Source organism: Paroedura picta, chromosome 11, assembly GCF_049243985.1.
Source record: "Paroedura picta isolate Pp20150507F chromosome 11, Ppicta_v3.0, whole genome shotgun sequence".
Lineage (NCBI taxonomy): Eukaryota > Metazoa > Chordata > Lepidosauria > Squamata > Gekkonidae > Paroedura > Paroedura picta.
Window position 1 is genome coordinate 28,250,644 of NC_135379.1, and position 25,893 is coordinate 28,276,536.

Consider the following 25,893-nt stretch of genomic DNA (forward strand, 5'->3'; position numbering starts at 1 on the left):
TACTTTTTACCTAAATATGTAGGTTAATAAATTTTGTTACATTTTGGTTCAAGATATGGCCCTCTTTAGGCACTGGCATGCAAATATGGGCTCCATGTGCCAAAAGGTTGGGGACCCCTGGTCTAAAGAATAAATAAGTAAATCTCAAAAAAATACTATTAAGGTATTTGGGGGCATTTTTTCAGCTCAGGCACAACCCCTATAAGCCAAATGTCTTTTCAAAAACATGACCTACACATTTGTAAGCTGAAACCAGCAACCTGCTATTAATCAGGCACTCAAGCAACATTTTTATATTCTTAAACTATTTGTCATTCAACACAATCTCAAACTGCAGAATCAAAAGCTTGTTATACTCACCTGATTTTCTTGCCTTCATAGCAAGAACAGCAGCCAGTTCTCTCTGCACCTAATACACCAAGAAGATAAAGCGTTACAGTTGCCCTGATAGTCAGGATTTATTATGCAAACGTCAAAAGTAAACCATCTGCCTTCTTTCTGAGGCTAAAGAAACCAGCACCATCTGCAGTTTGGGACCTCAGATTCCATGGTCATTTTTTGATTTTAAAAAATTTATCTACATTTTTTTTAAATCCTGATGATTGCAACATATAGTTATTATAAACGACATATTATAAATGACTTAGACTAAAATTAACTAAAGCAATATACAACTGACAATCATATCATCTTGCATATTATATTAAAATTTGTTCATAGCAGCATGTGTTTGAACACCATCATCATATCTAGAAATTTTAAATAGAGATACCAGCTATTAAAAACAATTTATAAAATGATAAATTTTCTTATCAGCTGTAACAGGTCATCATGTACATGACCAATTAATTCTTATTTACTTTAAAAAATTCAGTTTAACTATTCTTCCTTTACAGAACTTGTGACAATCTACTTGGGATGCCCAACGACTATCTTCCAGGTCCTGGCTAGACCCATCCTGCTTGACTTCACCATGGCTGATGTATCATGCACTTTTATACCATGCCACAGGGCTGGCTGAACTATGACTCTCCAGTTGTCCATGGACCACAATTACCATGAGCCTCTGCCAGCACGGAGTTCATGGTAATTGTAGTCCATTGATATCTCAAGAATCACCCCCGCCATACCCTGTGATCCAAATACCAACAGTGGTAACCATTCTCGGAACACAATCACCAATGCTAATCACACTTATTTCTCATTGTGAGTTATTATCCAATTGTTCTGTTTGGGGTTATTTTAGGAAGTGCTGAAAAAAGCATGGGATAAAATAAAAATATTTTATTTTAATTTAAAGTATTTTCCCCATCAAATGACAATCCAGAAGAAGGAACACTACCATTGAGTGATATCATTGTGCATAACCAGATTTCTCTCACACACACACACTTTTTATAAACCTGTCACTATAATTCAAGAATGTGTACAAATATATATGCCTTCTTTGTTTAAAATCCTTCCTAGCTCAAAACTAGATCTGTGTACTTATTACATAACAATGGATCAACAGTGTCTTCTCCAGTAAATAAAATTGATCATTTAAGTATCCTGCTTACCAAAGGGATTAGAATTCTCTGTGCATTCTCTCTCCCCTTCCTCCATTGATTTCATGTTTAATCTAGTATGGAGAGTTTTCCTGTCTGCATGTCACTCTGACCATCAGCACAAGATAAGCAGCAAAATAAGCACTCTGACTAAAATACCTTTTCCTTTGGTTACTTGTTTAATTTCATATGTGAGTATGCCATGATAGGTTTGATGCTTCTGAAAGGGTTTTTTTTCCTCCCCCCTAAAGAAGCTTAATGAACAGTTCCTCAACAGGAAGGTTTTCAAAGAATGCAGCAGAACAGCTCTAACCTCTGTACTCTCATTCCCAGAACATATCATGAGAGGCAAATTCCAGCCATTTACTGCCATTCTTGGAGAAATATTCATGCCACCCTATGAAAGGCTATAATAGAAGAGGCCTCTCTCATTTAGACAGAGACAACATGGCATTAAAAAAAAATCCCAAGCATTCTCAAGAACTCCTAACTCTCCCACTCCAAAAAATCTAGTTAACTAGTTAATGCAAAAAATGTCCTTTCACTTCCACTAAAACAGTATATCACACAGGCAGCTTTTGCTTTTTGGGACAGATAGAAATATGCTGTATTAGAATATTCTATATTAGGGGATGGTCCAAAATCTATGAAGCCAGAGATGACACAGAGCTTGGGAGGCAGGGGTTTAAACCTACAACAGTTTCTACTACAACACACACAAAGTACCTCTTTCAAGACATATTTTACAACTCAAAATTTTAAATTTACCATACCAGAAAGTAAAATTTACATACTGAGATTACTTAAATCCCCAAGACACCAGATTGTGTTGCAACAGTGAGTTTTCAGTAATGCTGCTTCTTTAACTCCCTTTTAATTATTTCAGATGCATGACAGAAATTCATTTGGAAAACGGAGGAAAAGATCAGATGTCATGGGTACAAGATAAGAGCTCACATGGTTAAGGCAGAGATTAACAGAGCAGTTCTAGGAGACAGAATGCTAGCAGATTCAGCAAGAATTGCTCAGTCAATTTACATACTAGTAATATTTTCAGGGTGGCTCCTGCATACCACAGTTCTGAAATTAAACAATGAGTATTAACAATGAGCATGCATGACAGAATGTGTGTGGCAATCCTGAGAGATTTAAGCAGCTTTGGCAAATGTTGTAAACCACCTACTGTACATAATCCACAGATCACCTCTGAGCTAAAGATCTGAAAAGCCTGCATCAGACAAGAGGCATGTATTTTTTAAAAATCATAATTATGGTTTCATACATCGTTAACTGCCACTGAAATCCTGCAATTTTGAGAAGTAGAATTCATGGCATTAACGGCAGGATCGGTTTGCCTTAGCCCCTAGATGCAAGGAAGACACAAGATTATATCCCGTGTTGAAGCAACTAATCAGGAGGGGTAATTTCATCTCATATATTCTGACCTCACCTTCATTTTAGCACTCCAGCTTTTCTGCTGGCTGCTGACCCACCCACCCTTGCTTTAGCGTCACAGGATTAGTTGGTTGCTTTGGGGGCCAAACAGGAATTTTTTGGGTCTCCTCTGTTTGCCTATTGAGGGGGCCTTTTTTAACCTCCTTCTTGATGTTGGGGGAAGTTGATTTAAATAGACCAGATCTGTGTCCTGTCTAGGCCATAACGAGCTTGGCAGGACAGGACAGGACAGGCTGATGGTAACATGTAGGCATAACTGACAAGAACCCTGAAGCATCAGCAGTGATAGAGGGTGGGGTCAGGAAGAGCACATCACTGTCCATGTGGCGCGGTATGGCTGGGAAGCAGCCCTCAGTGTTGAGAAGTGTCGTTCTGAACCTGGTAGTGGTTACGTGGCGCATCAGGGGAAGGGGATGACACCAGTGACCTCTTGGCACATTGAATGGAGTTGATGATAAATGAGACCAGTGGAAGACACAGGCCAGGTTTGGAGTCAAGTATCAAAGGCCACCATTGTCAGGCTTCCTCACACAGCCCACCTTTTAAAATATGTTAGCATAATGAATGATGAGACATAGATCTGCATAATTAATTGAATAAATTAGTTGTATTGTGTCTTTATTGGGGGTGCTGAGGCAAATGGCTTTTTGTTCTGAAATTCACAGATTAAAACCACTTTGCTGTTATGATTTCCTATTTTATAATGTTTCCAATTAGCTTGTTTTATGAGGCCCTTATGATCTAGCATGCAGTGAAAGAATATTAATATTTACATGCTGAAATGTTAAAATGTTTGCTCAGCTTTTGTTGCTTTGTCTCCAGGAATTTCAGTACCACAGTTCTTTCAGAAAATCAGAGAGTAAGCAACTGAGTTAAGCGCTCCTGTTCAAAAGTAAAAGAGAAGAGGGGATTCCCTTTGGCCACTGAAAAGCTTAGGATAAGGAATGGGAACTATAACAAAGAGAAGAATTAGATGAGATTCAGTAGGGAAAACTGGCTGGATCTAACTCATTTTTCCTGTTCTCTTTCTGAACATTACCATAATCTTAGTGGAATTCTATGAGGAGTTACTCCAGTTTAAGCTTACTGATCTCTATAGCAGCGGTCCCCAACCTTTTTTCGGTAGGGGACAGGCAGGGCAACTGCCCCACCCGCACATCGCGCATGCGCGACCACGCCGCACATTGTGCATGCGCGGCCGGACCGCGCATGCACACATGCGCCATGTGTGGCACTTTTGCGCATGCGCGCCTGGAGCCGCTGGCTGGCCTCCTGCAGAGAAGGCCCCTTCCCGGCGCCCTTCCTGCCCGGGCCCGTCGCGAACAGCTTGCCCAGTAGCCCCGACACAGCCGGGCCGCAACGGGAGGCGAGCGCGGAGCAGTGGCGACGGCGGGGCCGAGGCGAGAGGCGGAGGACGAAGGAGCCTGGAGGCAGGCAAGGTGGCGGCCCCCTCGGGCTGGGCTCCCGGCAAAGGCCCCGTCCCTCCGGCGACCCCTCCCGGACACCCCGATTCTCTCTCCCCCCCTCTCCCGCAGTAAGAAGCTTCCCGGGCCGCAAGCTTGCGGCCTGGGAAGTTTTTTACTGCGGGGGGGGTGGGGAGAGGGAACCGCGGCCCGCAGGTTGGGGACCACTGCTCTATAGAATCAGACTGAAGTAATTCTGAATAGGATTGCACTGAAAGCCAGATTTCCATCAACTCAGGAAAAAAAATTTTAATAATTGCTACTGGCTTTGGTATGATTAAAAAAACAGGGTTCAAAAGTTCATTTAATGCATTTTGATTAAACTATTTAGTCGACAAAATACAGTTTTTTGCTTCTCATCCAAATATCTAAAGGTTTCTCAATGAAGTTGTACTCAGGCAGCAAACAAGTAAGCTTTGTAAAAGTTTAGAGTGTACATACTATCATGTTCTCCTATAGCAAATTTAAATTCTGCACATGTGTTGGGACACATCTTAGGAAAACAAATTGTGTAAACATTATCAGCAATTTAATAAAAGATTTTCCTGTAACATGTGTTCAGAAAGCTACCCTAAGCAAATGTAGCCATTTAAGCATTTATTATCCTTGGATGGATGTCAGCTCCTTTATGCAAAATTTAAATTTTCTAACATGAGTAGTATTGTATTTATAGAAAACCTACCACTGATGACAGGATAGTGTTTCTGATCAGGAGAGGGCCCTATGAAGTTGTTTCCAACTGGGCACTATTCAAACACAGATATTATCACTCAAAGGGCGCTGACCCTTCCATTGTTTCAAACAAGTGTGCATTTCCTTTACTAGCATGTTCTAGCCTGAGTCATAGAACCACAGAGCTGGAAGGGGCCTCCAGGGTCATGTAATCCAATCCCCTGCACAATGCAGGAACTCACAACTATCTGCTGACCCACAGTGACTTCAATCTCATGCCCAAATGATCCCTTCACCAAAAATCTCCAGAATCCAGCCTGACCTGGAGGAAATACACTTACCAACCCACAGTGGCGATTAGCAATTCCCAGCAAGGGCCACAAGAGACAAACACTGGGACATCCCTTCCTGCCCACCTACTCGCAATCTGCCTACGTTCATAAAATCAGCATTTCTGTCAGATGACTATCTGGCCTCTGCTTAAAAACTTCCAAAGGGAGAACCCACCACCTCCAGAGGAAGCCTGTTCCACTGAAGAATTGCTCCAACTGTCAGGAACTTCTTCCCGATGTTTAGCCAAAAATGGGGCAACAGAAAACAACTCTGCTCCATCTTCTATATGACAGTTCTTCAAGTACCTGAAGATGGTGATCATATCACCTAGTGGTCATCTTCTCTCCAGACTAAACAGACCAAGCTCCCTCAACCTTTCCTTATACACTGTATGCCTTGGTCTCCAAACCCCTCACCATCATCATAGCCTTCCTATGGATACACTCTAGTTTTTCTACAACTTTCTTCAGTTGTGGTGCCCAAAACTGAACACAGTACTCCAAGTGAGTTCTTACCAGAGTGGAGTAAAGTAGTCACATCATCTCACAAGAGCTGGACACTATACTTCTTTTAATACAGCCCAAAATCCCATTTTCCTTTTTAGCCACTGAGTCACACTAACTCATGTTCAGTGTATGGTCATCAGGACAAAAAGGAACTTGGGATAAAATACCTTCTATAATAGTACAAGTACTTGCCTATAGTAAGCAACCAGGAAAAGACTTAAGAAAATATGTTAAATGGGTTGTATAAACTATAAAGCATTGTGCTATGTAACAATACCTTATTTGCATGCATACTTAGTTCATTTCTACCCTCAGCTTTAGTCTATAAAGCACCAATTTGCTTGAACATTTTATGTACCATGATTGTTACACTACTTGTCTTGGCAAATAATCCTTTTGCATGAACTTCATTTTGTGAAAATATTTTATGTAGATCAGACTCAAATCCAAGAAGAAAACACAACCCAAAACCTTTTATCCAGATAAATATAATGGAATAAAACTGTATCATTGCCCCACCCAGGTAATGTTGTCCTTCCTAGAAAGATTTCAACCTCACTTCCAGTCATATTTGCTCACACAATTTTGTGGAAACCAAAACAGCTTACAAACTTCTTTCTCCCCCCCAGCCCTTTCATTTTGTCGCAACAGCCAGTGTTTGAGATAGGTTAGGCTGAAAGAGTGACCTGTCCAAGGTCATCCAGTAAGTTGCCATGGAAGAGTACATAATTGAACTTGGGTCTTCCTTGTCTCACATTCTAACCACTACATGATACTGGCACTTTTAGGTCAAGCACTTTTAGGTCATCTCTTCCTGGACAACAGCTAGACTCTAGCCTTGCCTCTGTAATTGTATATCCTTACTTGGGATGTGTGTCTGTATTCCTCCCTCCAGATTTCTTGCTTCCCTCTTTGCACAACAGCTTCCTCTAAAGGCCAGCATCAGTTACTTTACTGCATTCTCATTCTAGCCCATTCTTTGGTCAGACTTTTTGACTCCAACTCTGGCCTGCACTTGACTCTGCCTCTAGAATGGCTTTCTTGGAGACTGGCCTCAAATTTTTCACAAGTCCCAATTTGGATGGGACTTTTATCATCAGCACTCCACATCCCTCACTGCCTAAAGTGCAATGCTGACGTCAAATTCCTCTCTACAGTATATGATTCAGCATAAATTTCCAGTTTATTTCTTGCTAGCTGTGAAAGTTATTGGATTTGCACAGTCAACCCATCCCCTCCTCTATTAAAAAAAATTGCAGGTCCTATAGAATACTTTTTGGGATCTCCTCAGACAATTTCCATGTGTAAGAGGACAATGACACTTTCCCACAGACTGAGGCATAATTATATTATGTTGATGATACAGAAGCTAGCCATATAGATAGCCTTCTGATGGTACATCTGACTAAGCCCATAGCATTTTTAATTATGGCTACTCAGTCTGATATGGTGGGTTAGCACTGGACTTGTGGGAGAGACACCAAGATTCAAATCAAAACCCATTGGGTTACTTTGGGTTAGTCATCATCTTCCATACTAATACGTGTGTTATGAGGACAAAATAGAGGAGAGAACCATACAAGAACCCTGAGCTCTAGGGGAAGAAGGACAGCATCAAAACATGAGAGACAGTAAAGTATCAAAACATGAGAGGCAGTGAGAAAGAAAAACCTACCTATTGTTCAGTGATATTGTTAACTGTTGTAATAGGTCACCAAGCACACAAGATATCAATACTGTGATACATCCATACTCTTTTTTTCAAAAATCCAAGTAATTACATTTTCAATAAAATCAATTGGTTCCTGTGGAGCACTTACCGCAGAAGTCAGACAAGCAAGAATTTCAGCATTGTTCTCAGTTGTGTCTTCTATTTTCTGATTGTTCCTTTTTTAAAAGGGGAAGAGAAAGATTTAAAACTGTACACAATATGCATGCCTATTTTCCACCCAGAGAGCTTATATAAGTTTTTACAAGTTGTTCTACAGGTAAGCTTGTCGCCCCTATGTGTCCTTGCTCTGTAGTCTCCCTAAGCTCCCTTGCCACACACTCCTGTGAAGGCTGACATTTTCTCATATCCCCAGTTCCCAGCTTTCTTCTCTTCCTACCATCAGCAACTGCATGACTGCATTGCCATGGTGATGACAGAACCATGATGTCAGAATGCTTGCTCTAAGAGTGGAATTTCAAAAAATTGTAAATTCTATGCACTGCTAAAATACAGTGATATCACGCTACCTCCACCCACAATGAGATTATGAAATCAATTGATGACCTGTGGGTTTTCTATTTCAACAAATAAGACCTACAAGATTTACTACTACAGCTAATACTATTCAGGGATTGCTAGAATGCTATTTATATATTATGACATGGGGCAATAATCTAATATCATCATAAAATGCATGAAGTAGAAGGAAAGAGGGTAGGGTACATAATCCATTCAACTGCACAGCATTCTCTAAGAAACATATACATATTACAAGAAAATATACTTACAGATTGCATGCAGTAATCCTTGGAGGAATAACAGGCACTAATTGTAATAAAAGTTTAACACCATTTTTCCATCCTTCATCTCTTTCATATTCACAGAAAATATATGTACACTCATCAGCTGAGAACTGGTAGAAAGCATAGTTATCTTGAAAACAGATCTGTCTGTCCACTGTTTGGGGAGAAAAAAGATTGACTGATTTTTAGAAGGTTTCTTCAACTTGCCACAGAACAAGAAGCATAAGCAAAATGCTAAATAAATTCTTGTGGATTCATCTTCTGATTTTATGTTAGTCATTATCAAGGGCATGTTTATACATACAATGCACTGGCATAGTTAGAACTGACCAAGAAGACATATTTCAAATCCCAGTCTTCCAATGACAGGCCATTTTTGTAAGCAACTATTGTGATGTAAAAGTTTACAGTAATCACATTATAGGCAGTAACAGACATTTAAAAAATGTCTCAAATGTAAATCCCAGGAAATTGAAAGAAATGCGGAAGTGACATGAGTCCTTAAGGAATGGGATGAGCACAGTCATAGCATTTTACAATCTTAAACACTTTGTGAGACACCTGAAAACTACGCAGGTGATATCGGAAGGAAACCCAGCATGTTTGAGGTTCTATAATGTTCTTATTGAAAGAGGGCTATGAAATGCAAAATACATGAGAAGGATGAGCATTTCTTATCAGTTACTGAGGCAGAACTATTTGACAATGGCCAGGATATGGGTGGAGATCAAACGATCAGGCTCACAGTTCTGCGAGTTCAGACAAGCAAGTGTAAGGGTAAAGCATTTTCCTTTACAAAAGCCATCATTCAATGTGTGTATCAAAACATGCTCTCTAAACATTCTCTATAAATCATATCAGCTGTACTAGAATATTATTAGTATTCAGGATATGAAAGATCACAAAGGAAAGATAAGTATACCCCAAAGTGGGATATTAGGTATAAATTTTTAGAACGGGTATCCACCTTTTCCCATATTTCTCTATGAGCATCATAAATCTGATGTGCAGAAAAAGATTTCTTTTAACCTGTTAGGCCTGATTTCGTAAAACTGACCTGGTAACATAATTCCCATGTTCAATAGGAGCTGCCAGACACCAGCTGCAGTAGACCTGCTCTTAACAAAAGGGCAGTACTTTAAGAGCCAATCTATGAGTTCAGATCCGATACAACTTCTCCTAAGCAAAGAAAATAAGATTATAAAGCATTCTAAAGAACATATAGGATCAATTTCCATGACACTCCACAGGAGTGACTGCAGAATTTGTTCCAATTAAAATAATGTTTAGAGAATATATACATTTAATAGGAAACATGAAGCACAATGTTAAACTTAGAAAATTATGTACATAGATTTAGTAGTACATGAGCATTTTTAAAAATCATATCTCTTGTATCTCCAAGAGATACATCCTCCTATATTTTTAATATCCTGTGATGTAAGTTAGCCTAAATAGATTACAAAGCCATAGAGATACTGTTTTACTGTCCACATATAGACAGTTTCCACAGTTGCGATACTACTTGGATTTGCATTTTTATAGGGCCAATTTTTCCATCTGTTTCCACATTAAGAGCCACTCTTCCAGGCGCAGACCCGAATTGCCCTCTCACTTATCTCAGGGTTAGAACATTCCCGGTTACAGCGATTTCATTTTTCATGGCAGAGTCTAATTCATAGCTGTGCAATGAAGCAATGCTTGCATTCTATTTTTGTCCTACAGCTGCCATTTTGAGTCATTTGTGAATGCCCTTTTCCTCATCGCCATCCTCCCCCTCCCTCACTCCAACCTGAAAATCTGACTTTTTCTAAAGGGGCAACTGCGTTACAGCGCTGTTTCTAAGTAAAGTGGTCTTGCATGTTACAATACCACAGCGTTATAACATGATAACCTAGGGATTTTTTAAAAAATTACATCCAATATAGGGCAAGAGGGGAAGTGACTGAGGGCATAGAAAGGTTGAATGAAGGGGCAAATAAAATGAAAGGGGATGGGAGCAAAGCATCATGGAAGGCTGTCTCCTTCTGACTCTCAATGAGAAAAAATGTGGTAAATTTTAGTCTGGGAAAAGAGGGGAGGAAAGCCCAAATGCAGAAAACAAAGTGTCAACTCGCAGCATCCAAATGAAATTCAAAGTGAAACTATAACAAGGTATGTCTCAAATATGGAAATGGTCATAGTGGCAGGACCTGAAGGAAAAGCACAGGATTATCTAATATATATACAATGCAAGAAGAAAGAAGTACATGTATTTACCTTTACTAGCACATCCCATAAATTCTAACGCTTGTGTTGAAAGAACAAGACTTCAGTTCATCAATTTACATGAAGCCTTTCATCCATTCCCCTACCTTTACTCTCCCCCTCTCATTTTTTCAAGACTTGGCAAGTTATTTTTTCAGTGTAGACTTTTATTGGCCTTCCCAAACAGGCATATAACAAGCAATTTGATTTATTCATAAGTCATTTGAGACTTCCTTTGCCTTCCTCAAGTTGTTTAGTTCATTCCCTCAGCTTTGGAATTTGGCTGTCTTATTAACCACTAGTGCTGATACTCATGTGAATAATAGGAAGAACACACATCTCACTAGCATGTTAAAATATTAGACTTTTCCAGAATCAACAACCCAGCTCTTGAAAGATTATACATTAGATAGTTTATAAATGAATATTAATTTGAATTTTTTAAAGGAAAAAAGGTTTGGAGATATGATATACAAAAATAATGTTATAATAAAGTACTAAATTTTACTGCTTTCATTAGCAAAGCTAATAGACTAGTCTTTGATTTGAATTCATCAGTATTTTGAGGTGGTTATTTAGCAAATTTGTCCTCCATTTTAGTAAGATTTGTTATGGGCAGAGTTCACACATTACAACATCAATTTGCAGTATGATTTGTATAATAATTTGTATCCTATTTTAAATCTAATATTCATATAAGTGAATATTTCTAAAAGCTTGGCAACTTCATAAAAAGAGAACAATTTTTTCATATGCATGGTTAGCCAATTTTTACCTTTGTTCTCATACCCCTTAAAATACGATCAGAATTGTTTTGCAGCTCCCTTATATAAAATGTTATGAATCAATATAATTTTCTTTGTATTTAAACAAGAAAATGTATTACTGTTCAAGTCAGAATTACTGCTATGCTGCCTCCCTGAGGCAAGATTTTTATAACAATTTTCTTCATTTGAAGATTGCTGTTATGAGTTTAAATGTTTTTGAATTAAGAGATATTTGGCATCTTAATATAACTAGCTCTACTTGGGACTCGACACCCTCTTCCATTACAGGTGTTCACTATCTTAGCAAAATTAAGGAACAGGCTCTCTGTTTTTTGTGATTAGATATGAATTTGGCATAATTATATTCCATGGATCTTTGTCTATGCTTTTCTTCATATCACCGACATAAAAATTATGCCTAAGGAGCAGACAAACATTGCACATGAAGAAATGGTTACAAGGCCACAAAATAATATGAAATAAAATAATGTTATTCTTCGAAGGCACTACCAGACATTAAATTTTTATTATTGTCAAAGATCTCTTCATATACTGGCATGCAAACAACAACTCAGGAAGAAAGCAGGATAAAGTAGGATCATATGTCTGCTGGATCATAACATTAGCACTATGATTCAATTAGCGTATAGATTCAAGGAAAGAAAGAACAACAATAAACATTGTTACCTGCAAAGTCCCACCAACGATGTTCTGTCTTTTAGCATATCAGATGCTTGTAGTATGAAAAAATTTCTGAGAGATTTCCCAGCACATACAGAATCTTCACTGTAAATCTGAAATAGAAGACAAATTGGACATAAATTTATGCAAGCTTATCAGAGTATAGCATTTTTAAAGCTCTGTAGCAGGAAACATCTAACAAGCACAAGTATATTCAATATTCAATCCAGCCATGGATGCCTGAGCATGCTGGTCCCAAGCCTGGGTAAATAGGGAGGGTCAAGGAAAGACTTGTAAAAATTCTGCCAAGAAAATGCTATGGTATAGCTCTCAAATGATTTTGATATGGTGTACAATGGTGAGCCCCTCAGGCCAGAAGGTACCCAATAAATGACTGAGGAAAAGCAAGGACCTGCGGCAATTAGCCCTGAATTTTATGACGTTCCAGGGCAAATCCAGCAGGAATCCCAGGTGCTGATGTTGCCAATGGTGAGATAAAGGGTCTGTGCTTTACGAAGATGCATCGAATAGGAACTTGGAATGTTAGAGGATGAACAAAAGTAAAAGTGGAAATTGTCAAAAGAGAAATGGTCAGGTTGAATATTGACCTCCTTGGCATAAGCAAATTACATTGGACAGGTGATGGTTTCTTTCAGTCAGAGGATTTCACCATTTTTTATTCAGGACATAACTCCATTAAAAGGAACAGCATGGCATTCATTGCAAGCAAAAAATTTTCTCGAGCAGTGCAAAGCTTTTGAAAGATCAATGATCAAATCATGACTATCCAAATTTGTGCCAAGAATGTCTAAATCTGCTTTATTGACTACAAGAAAGCTTTTGATTGTGTGAATCACAACAAATTGTGGAAAGCCCTGAAAAATTTGGGGGTGCCAGTGCATTTGATCAAACGGATGCAGTTGCTTTACACAAACCAAGAAGCCACCATATGTACACCATTTAGTGTCACTGACTGGTTCAAAATAGATAAATGAAGTGTGTCAAGGCTGTATTCTTTTCCCCTTCCTTTTTTAATTTCTATGCTGAGATTATCATAAGAGAGATTGTACTCAAAAAATCAACGCTGGAAATAAGATTTGAGGAAGGGATATAAATAATCTTCGGTCTGCTGATGACACTGCCCTCCTGTCAGAAACTAAGGAAGGCCTAGAACAGCTGATTACAAAGGTCAATGAAAAAGCAAGAAATTTGGCTTTTTCTTAAACACTAAAAAGACAAAAATAATGATCACTGCAAAAACATCACAATAACACAGACATCACAATAACAATTGATGGTGAAAAGATCGAATGTGTTCAAGAATTCATTTTTTTTATCATAAATTGATGGGACTGGTGATTGCAGTAGGGAAAGAAAGCATCGGATTGCTCTGGATTGCTCATAACAACGAACTTGAACCGAACATGGAAAAGCAAGGGCATAATCCTGACTACCAAATGGAGATTAGTTAGATCTTTCATATTTCCAATAGCCACTTGTAGTTGTGAAAGATGAAAAAAATCAGATAAGAGAAGAATCGATCCATTTGAACTCTGGCGTCTGCGAGTTTCATTGACAGCAAAAGTCACAAACAAGGAAATACTACAGTGCATAAAGTCTGATATATCATTGGTAGGCAAAATCACTTACTTTGGCCATGTCACACAAGAGATCCAGCTCAATGGAGAAAGCAATTATGCTAGGCTTAGTCAGTGGGAAAAGGTAACCAGGGCAACAAAGTACACGGTGGTTACATATGGTCAAAATGGACACCGGCCAGAACATTACACAACTGAAAGAAGTGGTGCAAGATCGGAAATTGTGGCAGCAGTTGTGACATAGGATTGCCAAGAGTTGGACTTCAATGAATGACTAACACCATCATTCAGTATTCCTTATCAGCAATATTAAAGCATGTTTACATTAGAAAACTTTGACCCACATATCTATTCTAAACTCAGAAGTACAGATGTATATAGCTTCAGGCAGCACAAATGAAGCAGCTCAAAAGAATGAGCACAAGAAACAAAAAAGTTAGCAATAAATGAGGCTTAAGAAATACCTTGCTGGAAGGATTTTCCAAATACGGATTTGAAATTCTTCTGGATATAATCTGCAAGAGAAATGTGTTGTAAGTAATATTTAGCAAATATATATTTTTGCTAAATGTATTCATTTACATTTACATGTATTCATTGAGAATTACTGTACAATGATAAGTCCTTGAAAAGCACTTAAAATAAATTTCTAAATATTAAAAAGATACTGAGGCACTTACAAAAGCTAGTTTTATTTCTACTATTTAAAAAAAAATTGGTTCTGTTGTGTTTGTGTTTTAATGAACATAGTGTTCACCTCCCAGAACCACATGAGCTAGAGGTGGAGCCTAAAGCTTTCTAAGAATTACAACTGTTTTCCAGAGATCAGTTCCTAGATCTTTTACAAACTAGCCTAGTATAGAACTACAGAAACCATCAGAGGCCTCCACGTTCAAGATTTCTCTTGCTCACATATTATGTTACAAAAGCCCCACCCTGCAGTCAGTCTAGCCTGCACCAGGAGAGAGAAGCCCAGAGCTTGACTGAGGTAAACTGCTATTTTCTTTGCAGGTCCAAACCTGGGAACAAACTCATAAACAGCCGCAGCAAGTCAACCCTTGAAGCAGCAGATAAGAAGCCGCAGCCATACGCTTCGAGAAGCTCAAGTTTGGACTTTCCCTTTTCCTGGGTATTGTTTGTTAGGATTGGCTCTGTTCTGGGAGCCCTTTGGAAAGACACTGCAGATAATGTTGCTATGCTCATAGCAATTGTGATTTTGTTATATATCTAGTTGTGAAGTTCTGGGGTTGATGATAAACATATTGAAAACTTTTGAAACCATTTCCCATCTTGTCAAGCCATAAAGGTGCTGTCATTTATTGATTTGAAACCCATCCCACCCCCATTAGAAAGGGTTACATCTTCCTACTCTCAGTATTAGCTGACTTTGTATGTGGAGAATCTGAGGAAAATGTGGTCATAATATTTATAACCTTTTATGAAAATATGCACAGAAGTCTATTGCTATTACTGTATTTTCTTCCAATTACATAGCCTATATTCTGTGAGCAGAACAGATTCTATCCATGGACTTTATTGCACTCCCCCTTCTGCAGCCCCAAATCTCCAATGAAATGCTGTTCCTGGAGGTTCCCTGTCCCGCAAGAGCAATATTTTCAGGACAGAAATCCTTCTGCCCGTTAAAATGTGCTGCTGAAACATACCATGTCCAGAGGCAGCATAACCAAATATTAACAGCATGTTCTTATGAATCTCAAGTCCCACTTTGCAAAGAAAATAAAAGGGAATTGTATTATCCTGAAGGATATAGAGTTTGAGGAAGATGGGAATAGAAAGCAATTTTTCTTCATTCTTCAACAAAGGTGGCTGAATTTTACTTTGGGCACAAGACCATTATTTCCAATTAATTTCAATGCTGAGCCTTAAGGGGGGAAAGTCTAACAAATGCAGTGAGCAAAAGAGAAAAAACACTATATTTGTTTTTATTTCAGCAACAATGTTGCTATACAGTTTCTCTCTTTTCTCACCAGCAGTACACATCACATCTGATAAATGTGGCAAGTAATAAACAAGAAAAACTGTTTGCTAAATTTCAAGATGCTGGACTCCCTCTTGCTAAGGAAAAACTACTTTTTCCTTTATTGTAATGCAGGAGGACATACAAACAGTGCATCCTATAATAAACGTCACATTCATTTAATTGAGAAGATATATTTTATGAAATAAATGTACACAGAATTATTAAATAACTTTGCAGGATAGCAAGGCAGATATCTATGACATTTCATAGCACAGTAGTGTATTCTTTAATCATTTGTGTTAAGCATAAAGTACTGCTCAAAAAGGGAATAGTTATATAACCTTACATCTCCATGATCTTGAGGAAAAGGCAGTTAGATTCCTAGGCTAAGAGAAAACTTTAGAAGGAAATGCTTGTATGAGAGAATGTCTGATTACATTTTCCTAACAATTAGCCTCTTCATCCAGAAATACCTTTATTTCTAACATTTATATTCCCCACATCCTGCGATGGATAAGTTCACCTAATTCTTTTTCCATAGAAAAAAAGATGGACTAAAATAGTCAGGACAGAAGTTCATGAACCTCTTGTAATACAAGACAGAATATAAAAGAGAGGGAACTGTGCCCAAGCATTTTAGTGGGAAAATCAAAACAAAAATTAAGGCCTGACAATATCTTCACATTGGCCATACTTCTACATGATATCTGATTTGCCTTCTGTAAACTAGGGCCCACTGATAGAAAGAATCACAGACAGAAACTCAGCAAATGAAAGCAGAATCGACTTCTGAGGTGGATTGTAATGTCACATAACTGAATAGTTAATGTACAGTGATTTATTCCCATGTTCCATGCATTAGTATTGTTAACTGGTATTTCAGATCAACCTTACTGTAAATCAACAGCTGAACATTCCCATCCAATTTCATATTTTTAATGTAAATTATACTGGTCGGTGTCCTCCCAGAAGTAACTGTATTGTTTACAACTTTTCTGTAGATGTAATTACACTCCTTTGGTCTTTGACTGGCATCAATTCATTGATATTAGTTTTAGGAAACAAAGTCTAGAAATAACAGATTTGCTGCAGAATTAACCAACTGCTATCAACCTCAGGATCTCTGTCCCCAAAACAGACAATGGGAAAAAAAATGGAAAGAAGGTAAAGGTATCCCCTGTGCAAGCACCGAGTCATGTCTGACCCTTGGGGTGACGCCCTCTAGCATTTTCATGGCAGACTCAATACGGGGTGGTTTGCCAGTGCCTTCCCCAGTCATTACCGTTTACCCCCCCAGCAAGCTGGGTACTCATTTTACCGACCTCAGAAGGATTGAAGGCTGAGTCAACCTTGAGCCAGCTGCTGGGATTCAACTCCCAGCCTCATGGGCAAAGCTTTCAGACGACTGCCTTACCACTCTGCGCCACAAGAGGCTCTTGGGAAGAAGATATACTACATCAATATCTATAACCCTCAAAAGAAATTCCATGTAGCATGGTTTCTTTGCTTCTCCATATTACCCTCACAAAAACCTTATGTGGGGGTGGGACTAGACTGGTAGACTGTAACTGGCCTAAGGTTACTCAGGGAGCTTAATGGTGGTTCTATTGTACCACACTGACTCCCAGAAGAGTAAGGAAAGCTGAATGTGGGCTAATAAAATTACATGTCTCAAAAACATGGTACTGAATGGAAAGGAAGCTTAACAAGATATGTCAAAAGCCATGAGCAAGAGATGGCTTTTGAGGAGGGACTTCCTTGATGGGGAGGATGTTACCACATACATTCAGGAAGCAAGTTCCAAATGTAGGGGACAGCAAGAGAGAATGGATGGAGTCATGACAGAGCAAAAGATGTTGAAGTGCTTGAAGGTGGAAAATGTAGAGGAGTGGAGGGTCATGTTGAGATCAAATGTTGAGATCAAAAATCTGACTTGGATGATATACCACAGCAACATGGAGTGGAGGTATACTGGCTGAGCTTCTGAATGACTGTATGAAGTAATTGATAGTGGGTCTAGGATGATCTGGCAAAAAGGAAGCCTGCTGTAACACAGAAACAGTCCTAAGACGATAGCAGAAGGGAAGGAGCCAGGTCTCACTGACACTATGCATTGAAGAGAGTGATGGATAAAGGTTATGAAGCAAGATTGCAGGAAAGGGGAAGTACTGAATAGGAACTATATTGCTGGACCAGGTACCAAGATACCGGAAAGGGGGGGGAGAGAGAGATACACTAACATGGTGAAAAACAGAAAAGGGAACTCTGAACAACAGATGAAAAAGACACCATGAGATACAGCTCACCAGGCAGGTTAGTGCTGGAACCAGACGGTATGAAGAGAAACAGGTACTGTAGAAGAAGCCAGATAAAATATTCACAGTTTGTTTCCTGTCAGTAGTATCTTTGAAGTGCTATTACTCAATATGCATCTTTCGTAGTTCAGAAAACAGCATCACAGATCAAAGCATAACTTTTGGCAGTACAGTATAAAAACTTCAATAAATGGTTTTCAAAAACTTGAAAAGAAACAACTATAATTTGTCCTGTCATTGCATTTCAAGCAAACTGAGTTCAAATGACATATATTAAAGCATATTTTATCTCTTCCAGTACTGAAATAAGGAACAGAAGAACGGTCTGAGTCTGTTCATTAATGGACAACACCATCACAAAATTTTTGTTAACCTCATAAGCATCCCTTCCCACTCTAAAATTAGTTATGATTAGGCTACAATTCAATTCACTCTTAGCTGAAAGTAAACCCCAGAGAAATTCTGTGAAACTAACTTCTTAGTGCATATGCCTTAGATTAAACTGCAAATACCTCTGGAGCCAACAGAACAAGGTAGTCATGGCCAAGTTGGCCCTTGCCTGTAAATTACAGCTGGTGAGGAATGCAGCTGCATGGGTCCTTACTTGGCTTGTTAAGGTCCAACGTGCTTCGCTGGGGCCTGGGATCGGCAGCCAGTTGGAGGTGGTGGAGCATAAGGCTGTTTGGGGGGTATAGGCAGGGAGGTGGTCTCTCAGGTACACTGGGCCCAGGTTGCATATATCCTTGAAGGTAATTACCAAAACCTTAAACTTAATCCGGAATTCAACCGGGAGCCAGCCCAATTAGGAACATGAGGTTCAGGATAGCTCTCTGGTCTCTTGGCTTTCACGAAACAGTTTTAAAAAACCTCCAGAAAACTGAAAACATTTGTAGCAGCAGAAGGGGCTAGTCTCCAGTAAGTGACTGATGGAATCCAGGGTGTGCTTCCTCTTGATGGGAACAATAAGAAGACAGGTGAGTGTGAGAATCAGTTGTAGTGTGATGAGTACTATGGAATGCCCTGATCTGTGGTCTCCTTTACCCATTAATTGGAAGACTGAATTGTTAATCCCCCCTTCGCCCAGGCCGACTTAACGTTGGTTTTGTTGCTGGCCTAATGATTACTTCCTTTGTTGGGGGTCAAAGCTTCTCCTGAATTGCTTCACAGAGGCAAGGCTCTACAGTTTTGCTTAGATTTTGAACCATGTCAGTTTCTTGAAGCCAGACCGGAATTGTAGAAGTATTCTGCTACAATGAAAGGCTAGAGAACCGTAACTCTTTTGACATTCATAAGGGTAGATTCAAAGAAGAAGGGTTGGTTCTTATATGCTGCTTTTCTCTAGCCAAAGGAGGCTCAAAGCGGCTTACAGTCGCCATCCCTTTCCTCTCCCCACAACAGACACCCTGTGAGGTGGGTGAGGCTGAGAAAGCGCTGATATCACTGCTCAGTCAGAACCGTTTTATCAGTGCCGTGGCGAGCCCAAGGTCACTTAGCTGGCTGCATGCTAGATTAGAAGTCTACACTCCTAACCGTTACACCAAATGGGTAGCCGTGTTGGTCTGAAGTAGCACGATAAAATCAATTTTTGCTATATATTCCCACTGTCATGATGGCAGTTCAATAGTCTGACAAAGAGTGCTTGCACTCAAAAGCTCACACCTTGAATAAATCTTTGTTGGTCTTAAAGGTGCTAATGGACTCTTAATTATTTTGCCATTTGTCTTCCTTTTTATAGATGAACAGCATGACTGAATTCTTGTCTGTTAAGATGTTCCCAGGCTGTCCCCAAATAATTTTCTGCTGAAGACAGGCCAGTGTGCCACCTGAGACTCTGGAGTCCATGAGCCAAGAGTTGAGCCATTTTCTGACTGAAAATCGGATGCCACTGAGTTGTTACATATTTGTTCTTTTGTTTAGAGAGGATACCATTATGTGCTAGTACAGAATGTGTAGAGATTTATAAGATGATGTTAATGTTTCTAGAGTATACACTAGGTGTCAGAAGACATTATCTATGTCATAAAATCAATTTAAATGTATATAGTTGAGACATTTTCTCAAGAATATAGTTGACACTGTAAGGATATTTAACAAAGAATCCTAGTTGAGTTCCTTGCTATGCTGATACTTTCATTGTTCTGTTGTAAAATGGCAGTCATTTACTGTCATAAACTATAAGGTATCTGTATACCTCTCCGTGGTATAAATAAAAGAGTAAGGGGGGGGGGGTTCAGTCCAGGATAGGAAACGGGCCAACGATTGGCCCCTTGGACCCGGACTGACAAGCGGAGGGGCCAATCAGAAGGCACGGTGCCTCCCGACCCACCCATACCCCACAGGAAATTTCAGGTGGGTGGGCGCTGAGCCTGTGCAGCTTCAACATTTCATTGCTCCAGGCTGAAGACTACTCAAGGGGCAGCGGCAAATCTTCTTTCCACACACGGAGGCAGACACCCAGCTCTGGCTTCTGCCTGGCCTCACTCCGGTCCTCCTCGGTGAAAAGAAGCGCCACCACCCACCCATCAATCCACCCCGAGTCGGTACCTTCGGGAGCCTCAGATGCTGGCCCGAGGGGCACAACCACTCTTGGTTTCCACCCTTCCCCCCAAACGCTCTGCAGCCAGGGCTCGGCTGAGCTGCGCCTGGAGCGAGCAAGCCGGCCGAGCGCTTGCTTGCTGGGGTACGAGTCTAACGAACAGCACACAGGAAGCAGTGCCCTCCCCTTGCGCTTTCCACCCTGAACCAATCTCCCCCCTCCCCGGTGAAAGATCCCATGCTGGGAGACGTGGTGACAAGTCCTAGTCTGTCACAGCCTCCCAGGAGAAAAGGTTACTAGGAAACTTCCCTCCCCAACTGACTGCTCTCGAGACCCGGAGCTTGGATGAAGTGACAGGCTGCTCCCCGCCTTACCCTGCCCCCCCGCTCCCGGACCTTGCGACAGACAGCAGCCCTTTTCCCTTTGCCCTTCCTTCTAGGAAGGGCCCTTCTCCTCAGGCCTGCGCTGGGCATGCGGGGACACGGGGAAGTCGACCGGGGGGGGGCCCACCCCTTCAAAGCCCGTTCTTACAGACGGGCTTTGAAGCCTAGTTGGTGTATATTTTTAAGACAGTTGCTGTACTTCATCCCATAGGTGTTTTTACTCCATTTGTTCAAGATATAATTATTGAACAAAGAAATGCCATACGAAATTAGTATGCTGTTCACGTTTCAAAACTGTGCATGTTCTTATATATACATGCTGAAATAAAATAAAAGAATGGGAACTAAGTTGCTTAATATCTCTCACAGTTTCTTTGCCAGATCCATTAAGAGCACTAAAAGAGCTAAGTAGTTGTTGAGTGTCACCACAATGATTTTGTTAGGGTTTGTATGATCCTGTATATTCTTTATCTGCCATGCAGTTAATTTCTGCTCGCTTGTCTTGAATTTTTCTTGTGTTTTTCTAGCTCAAGGCTTGTCAAGTTTGAGAGGCAGATGGAGAGCCCCTGTTATTACCCATCACCATCTGCTTGCTTGTCTCTTTATTGTTAGCAAATGAGTGGCAAGAAGAAATTCTTGCCACTTTATTTACTGCACGGAACTATACCAAGAGGTGCTGAGCTCCGACCAATACCCCCCCCCGCCATTACTGCACTGCCATTCAGGTGAATACTTCCCATTACCAACCCTGACTATGTCCCTCTGGCTATACAGGCAATATACATCTGATTTAGGTGAGCTCCCTTTATCAATAGATACCTCAGTGTGTTCATCAAGTTTGCAATTTTGGTATTTATTTATTTGAGTTATTATACTTATATACTATTCCTCCTGTGAAGCAGGCTCAGTAGTTTACAATAAATAATATAGATAAAACCAATACTTCCCCCCACACACACCCACTAGAAAGACAATTTTATGTGCGTAAAGATGGTGGCCAGGGCAGATGCTGGAGCTTAGAGCTCCGCCGCCCTTGAGGTTTTCCCCAGGAATATTCAAGGAGCTACATCCCCTGATCATGCACCACCTCATTGCCATTGAGGCCTCCAGTCCAGGGAGCATTTTTGCCCCCTTGAAAGAACAATGGAGCCAAGGACAGCAGACCTAGAAGCAGAGAGTAGAGTCGGAGGGGGATGACAGAGGCCAGCCACGGAGGAGGTCTTTTCGGCGAGAGCCATCAGAGTCAGGAGAAAGCACCAGCGTGAGTAGTGAAGCAGTGAGCACTCTGACAGAAGCAGACAGCCTGGAAAATTGTTGTGTAGCTGTCAAGAGCCTCACATCCTCCCTACCCCCTGGATTGGTGGGGTTGTGAGGCAATGAGGACTATTGTTTGCTTTCTGGCTTCTGGCGACCCGACATCAAGGAGAAGATCATTTAACTCCTGTGGCCAGCTGGCACTTAGTGCGCCTCCATTTATCTCCTTGCTTTTTCCAGCTAGCTTGCAAGCTTCCTGGGCAGCTCACTGGCAGGGCACAGCCTGAGCTTGAGGAGTGGGGGGGGGGAGAGTTGGAAGTGGGGCTAGTAGAGGAGCGTGGAGCTGAGGCAAACTTGGCTATTGTGTTGCAGCAGCCATGGGCAGCCTGGAAGAGCAGCAGGGAGGGGGAATAAGAGCCTGTCACCCAAGCTGGCAATCTACATAGTGACATAGGACAACGTAGCCGGTTGAGCAACTACCCATGGAGGAGGAAGGAGCCCCTCTCTCTGGACATCCAGTTGAGAATTTTTTCAGCCAGCAAGAGCATAGAGACCAGTCCTCCAGTGACATCTGCTGGCAGTTGGTTGAACTATGTACAGGCTCTAATGGAAGATCAAGTGGGCTGGGGGTTTGTCTCCCTCGTTTGTTATTTAGGTTAAGGCAGTAGTGAGGTAGACTATTGTCCACTGCTCTGAAGGCTGTGGAAATTAGCTAATATCAGCAAGATCCCAGCTGGATGAATGGTTGTTAGGAGTTTTACCTCACTGTTAGCTTAGCTATTAAATAGTAGGGTAAGTTAAGGAGAGGTTGTGGGTTGGGTAGGAACTTGTGGGCAAGAAGTTAGATTAGGATAGCTAGGAGATAGTGGGTAATTAGGGGATAGTTAGTCTACTTACACTGTGAACAGCCATCAAGCTTGTCCTGCCAGTGTCATATTGGTGCTGGAGTGCGAAGATCTATATGTACAGGTCTATGGGCATTAGGGATGGGACCCTGCCTAGGACCCGGATTCCAGCTATTCTGGGCCAAAGGAGATATAGCGGTGGGAGGAGATTTCTATAATAGGGGGCAGCAAAGTACATAGGTCCAAGGAAGCACCCCCGCCCCCTGGGATTTCTATGGGGACAGCCTGGTTAATACATGCGCTGCCCTTCAAATCTCTGTCCCATCCTTAGATCTGAAGGAGAGAGGGCTAGGGCGGAACCGTTGCTGAAGCTCTGCAATGCCAGGTCAATTAACAACAAGACCTCGACTCTGCAGATCTATTTTGTAGGGCACAAGGTGGACCTGACTTGTCTGACTGAAACCTGGACACGGGAAGGCGAGACAGTCGCCTTGAAAGATCTGGTCCCACCCAGGTTTTCGATCTTGCATCAACATCAGCTCCATGGTAGGAGAGGGGTGTGGAAATCCTAGTCTGGAAGACCTTTCCCTTCAGGGTGCTCCCTGCGCCATCGATTCCAGGGGTTGAATGTGTTGGTCTAGGGTGAGAATCAGTCAAGAATGTGTCTGGGTGGTATACCATTCACCCACTGCTCTCTTAGATTCCATGCCGGGCCTGCCGGAGGGGATGGCTGCTTGGAAATTGCAGTACATCAAACTTTTAATTTGGGGGGACTTCAGGGTCCCTGTGGATGTCCCAGTCCCAGACTTGGCCCAGATCTGGTGTCATCATGGCGACACTGGGGTTCTCATAATTTGTTGGTCTCACTCATCAGATTGGTCACACCCTCAATCTAATCTTTGGTGCAGGTGCAGGGGTGGGTCTGGGGTGGGAATGTTGTCCCATGGTGAGAGCGCCATACCCTGAAGTCTTAACTAAGGATACCACCCCCTCCCCATTTGGGTGCCCAACAAATTTTAGTCCGTCCACGGAGACTTATGGAATCCAAGAGATTCCTGAATGCTCTTCAGGAACCAATACCCTCAGGTGCCTCATTGGTGGCCATAGTGGGGGATTGGCACTCCTGCCTGTCGGCTGCCATTGACAAGATTGCTCCTTGGCACCCTCTCTAACCTTGCCTGATAGAGGCTCCCTGGTTTTCCCAGGAACTTTGGGAGAGGAAGAAGGAAGTGATATGGCTAGAGTGAGTCTGGAGGAAGCCATGTAAAGTCTCTTCCTGGATCAGCTGGCTGTAAGCCTGTGCGTAGTTCGATTCCCCCTTGCACAGCCTGCCAATCCCAAGAGAGAAACCTCTCACTGGATCAGCTGGTTGTTGGGCAGTTTGAAACTCCTCCACTGCCAGACAAACAGCTGATCCTTCTGAGAGACTTCTCTCAGGCTAATCAGCTGTCTGGCAGGCTCCCAGGCATTTAAATTGACCTCTTGTGGCGCAGAGTGATAAGGCAGCAGACATGCAATTTGAAAGCTCTGCCCATTAGGCTGGGAGTTCGATCCCAGCAGCCGGCTCAAGGTTGACTCAGCCTTCCATCCTTCTGAGGTCAGTAAAATGAGTACCCAGCTTGCTGGGGGGTAAACGGTAATGACTGGGGAAGGCACTGGCAAACCACCCCGTATTGAGTCTGCCATGAAAATGCTAGAGGGCGTCACCCCAAGGGTCAGACATGACCCAGTGCTTGCACAGGGGATACCTTTACCTTTAGGTCCCTCTAAATGCCCTTGAATTGTACTCAAATCAACCAAATCTAAATCCCTATATCGATGTTGGAGTTCGGGTGATTTGTATATACCAAATCATTTCCTACTGCATTTTTCTTTGGTGCGCATCCCTAATCACAACTCATTCAGTGATACGTGTCTCCATGTCAATGCTGTTTAACATTAATGCATCATATTATGAATACATGCAAAGCAGCTACATAGATTTTGGTGCCCTCATTTATCAGGCAGTATAACATGGACTACCATGACAACTGAGGCAGCACTTGGGAGGCGAGCCTTGCAAGAGATGATCTAGTCATATTGTCATTCCTCTGATTAGCAATTGTTGCTTTTCTGCTTGAACTGATCAAGCTTTGTAACATCCCAAGCATAGCAAGAGTATCCTCCTCTTTCGAGTGATAATGGTTACCATGAAGATTCCTTCTTCTTGATGGCAAGGAAGAGATTCCAAATGGAGGGCCTCTTTTATTCCCACACATTTTTTAAGGGCAGCAGAATGTCACTCTCACTGTTCATTCTTTGTTTTCTGTCCTTGTGTTCATGTTTACCTGAATGAGTCAGCTATGTAACTCTTGTTTGGCTTGTATAGAGTAGAAATCTCCTTTCCAGACTGAACAGGCAGTCTGCTCCTCCCCGTGGAGATGGAAAGAGCAACCAATTTCCTGCCTACAGGGATTATGAAAAGAGGAACCCAATTGTAGCAAAGTGTCTTCCTATTCCTCGAAAGAGAAGTGAGGAGACTGAAATTAATGCCACAGCATTTCAGGTACAGGTTAACATCTTAACACCGCCCGTGGCGCCACGGGCGCCACGGACTAAATAAAACGGTAAGGCGTTCTGAGGCGGGATGTGTCCGTGATGAGGAAGGGTCCGGATTGGACCCTTCCTCTGGACAGACAATCGGAGGGAGCAATCGGCAGGCGCACAGCGCCTGCCGATTGCTCCCTCCGATTCCCAGCCCCGAGCAACTGCGAGCCGCGCGCAGCGGGGCTCGCAGTTGCTTTTTTGTTGCCGCCC

At 41.5% G+C, this 25,893-nt stretch overlaps 1 protein-coding gene across 3 annotated transcripts in view; it reads right to left on the reverse strand.

The window, feature by feature from the left end:
- The window catches only part of RAPGEF5 (Rap guanine nucleotide exchange factor 5), a 128,221-nt gene that overhangs the window by 94,765 nt on the left and 7,563 nt on the right, over positions 1-25,893 (reverse strand). For all 3 annotated transcript variants that reach the window (XM_077304742.1, XM_077304740.1, XM_077304741.1), the window contains exons 2-7: positions 14,248-14,298; positions 12,192-12,298; positions 9,548-9,669; positions 8,476-8,644; positions 7,797-7,863; positions 361-409 (exon numbers count right to left, since the gene is read on the reverse strand). In XM_077304742.1, the coding sequence (XP_077160857.1) occupies positions 361-409; positions 7,797-7,863; positions 8,476-8,644; positions 9,548-9,669; positions 12,192-12,229 (445 nt within the window). In that variant the 5' untranslated portion in view covers positions 12,230-12,298; positions 14,248-14,298. The remainder of the gene's footprint in view (positions 1-360; positions 410-7,796; positions 7,864-8,475; positions 8,645-9,547; positions 9,670-12,191; positions 12,299-14,247; positions 14,299-25,893) is intronic.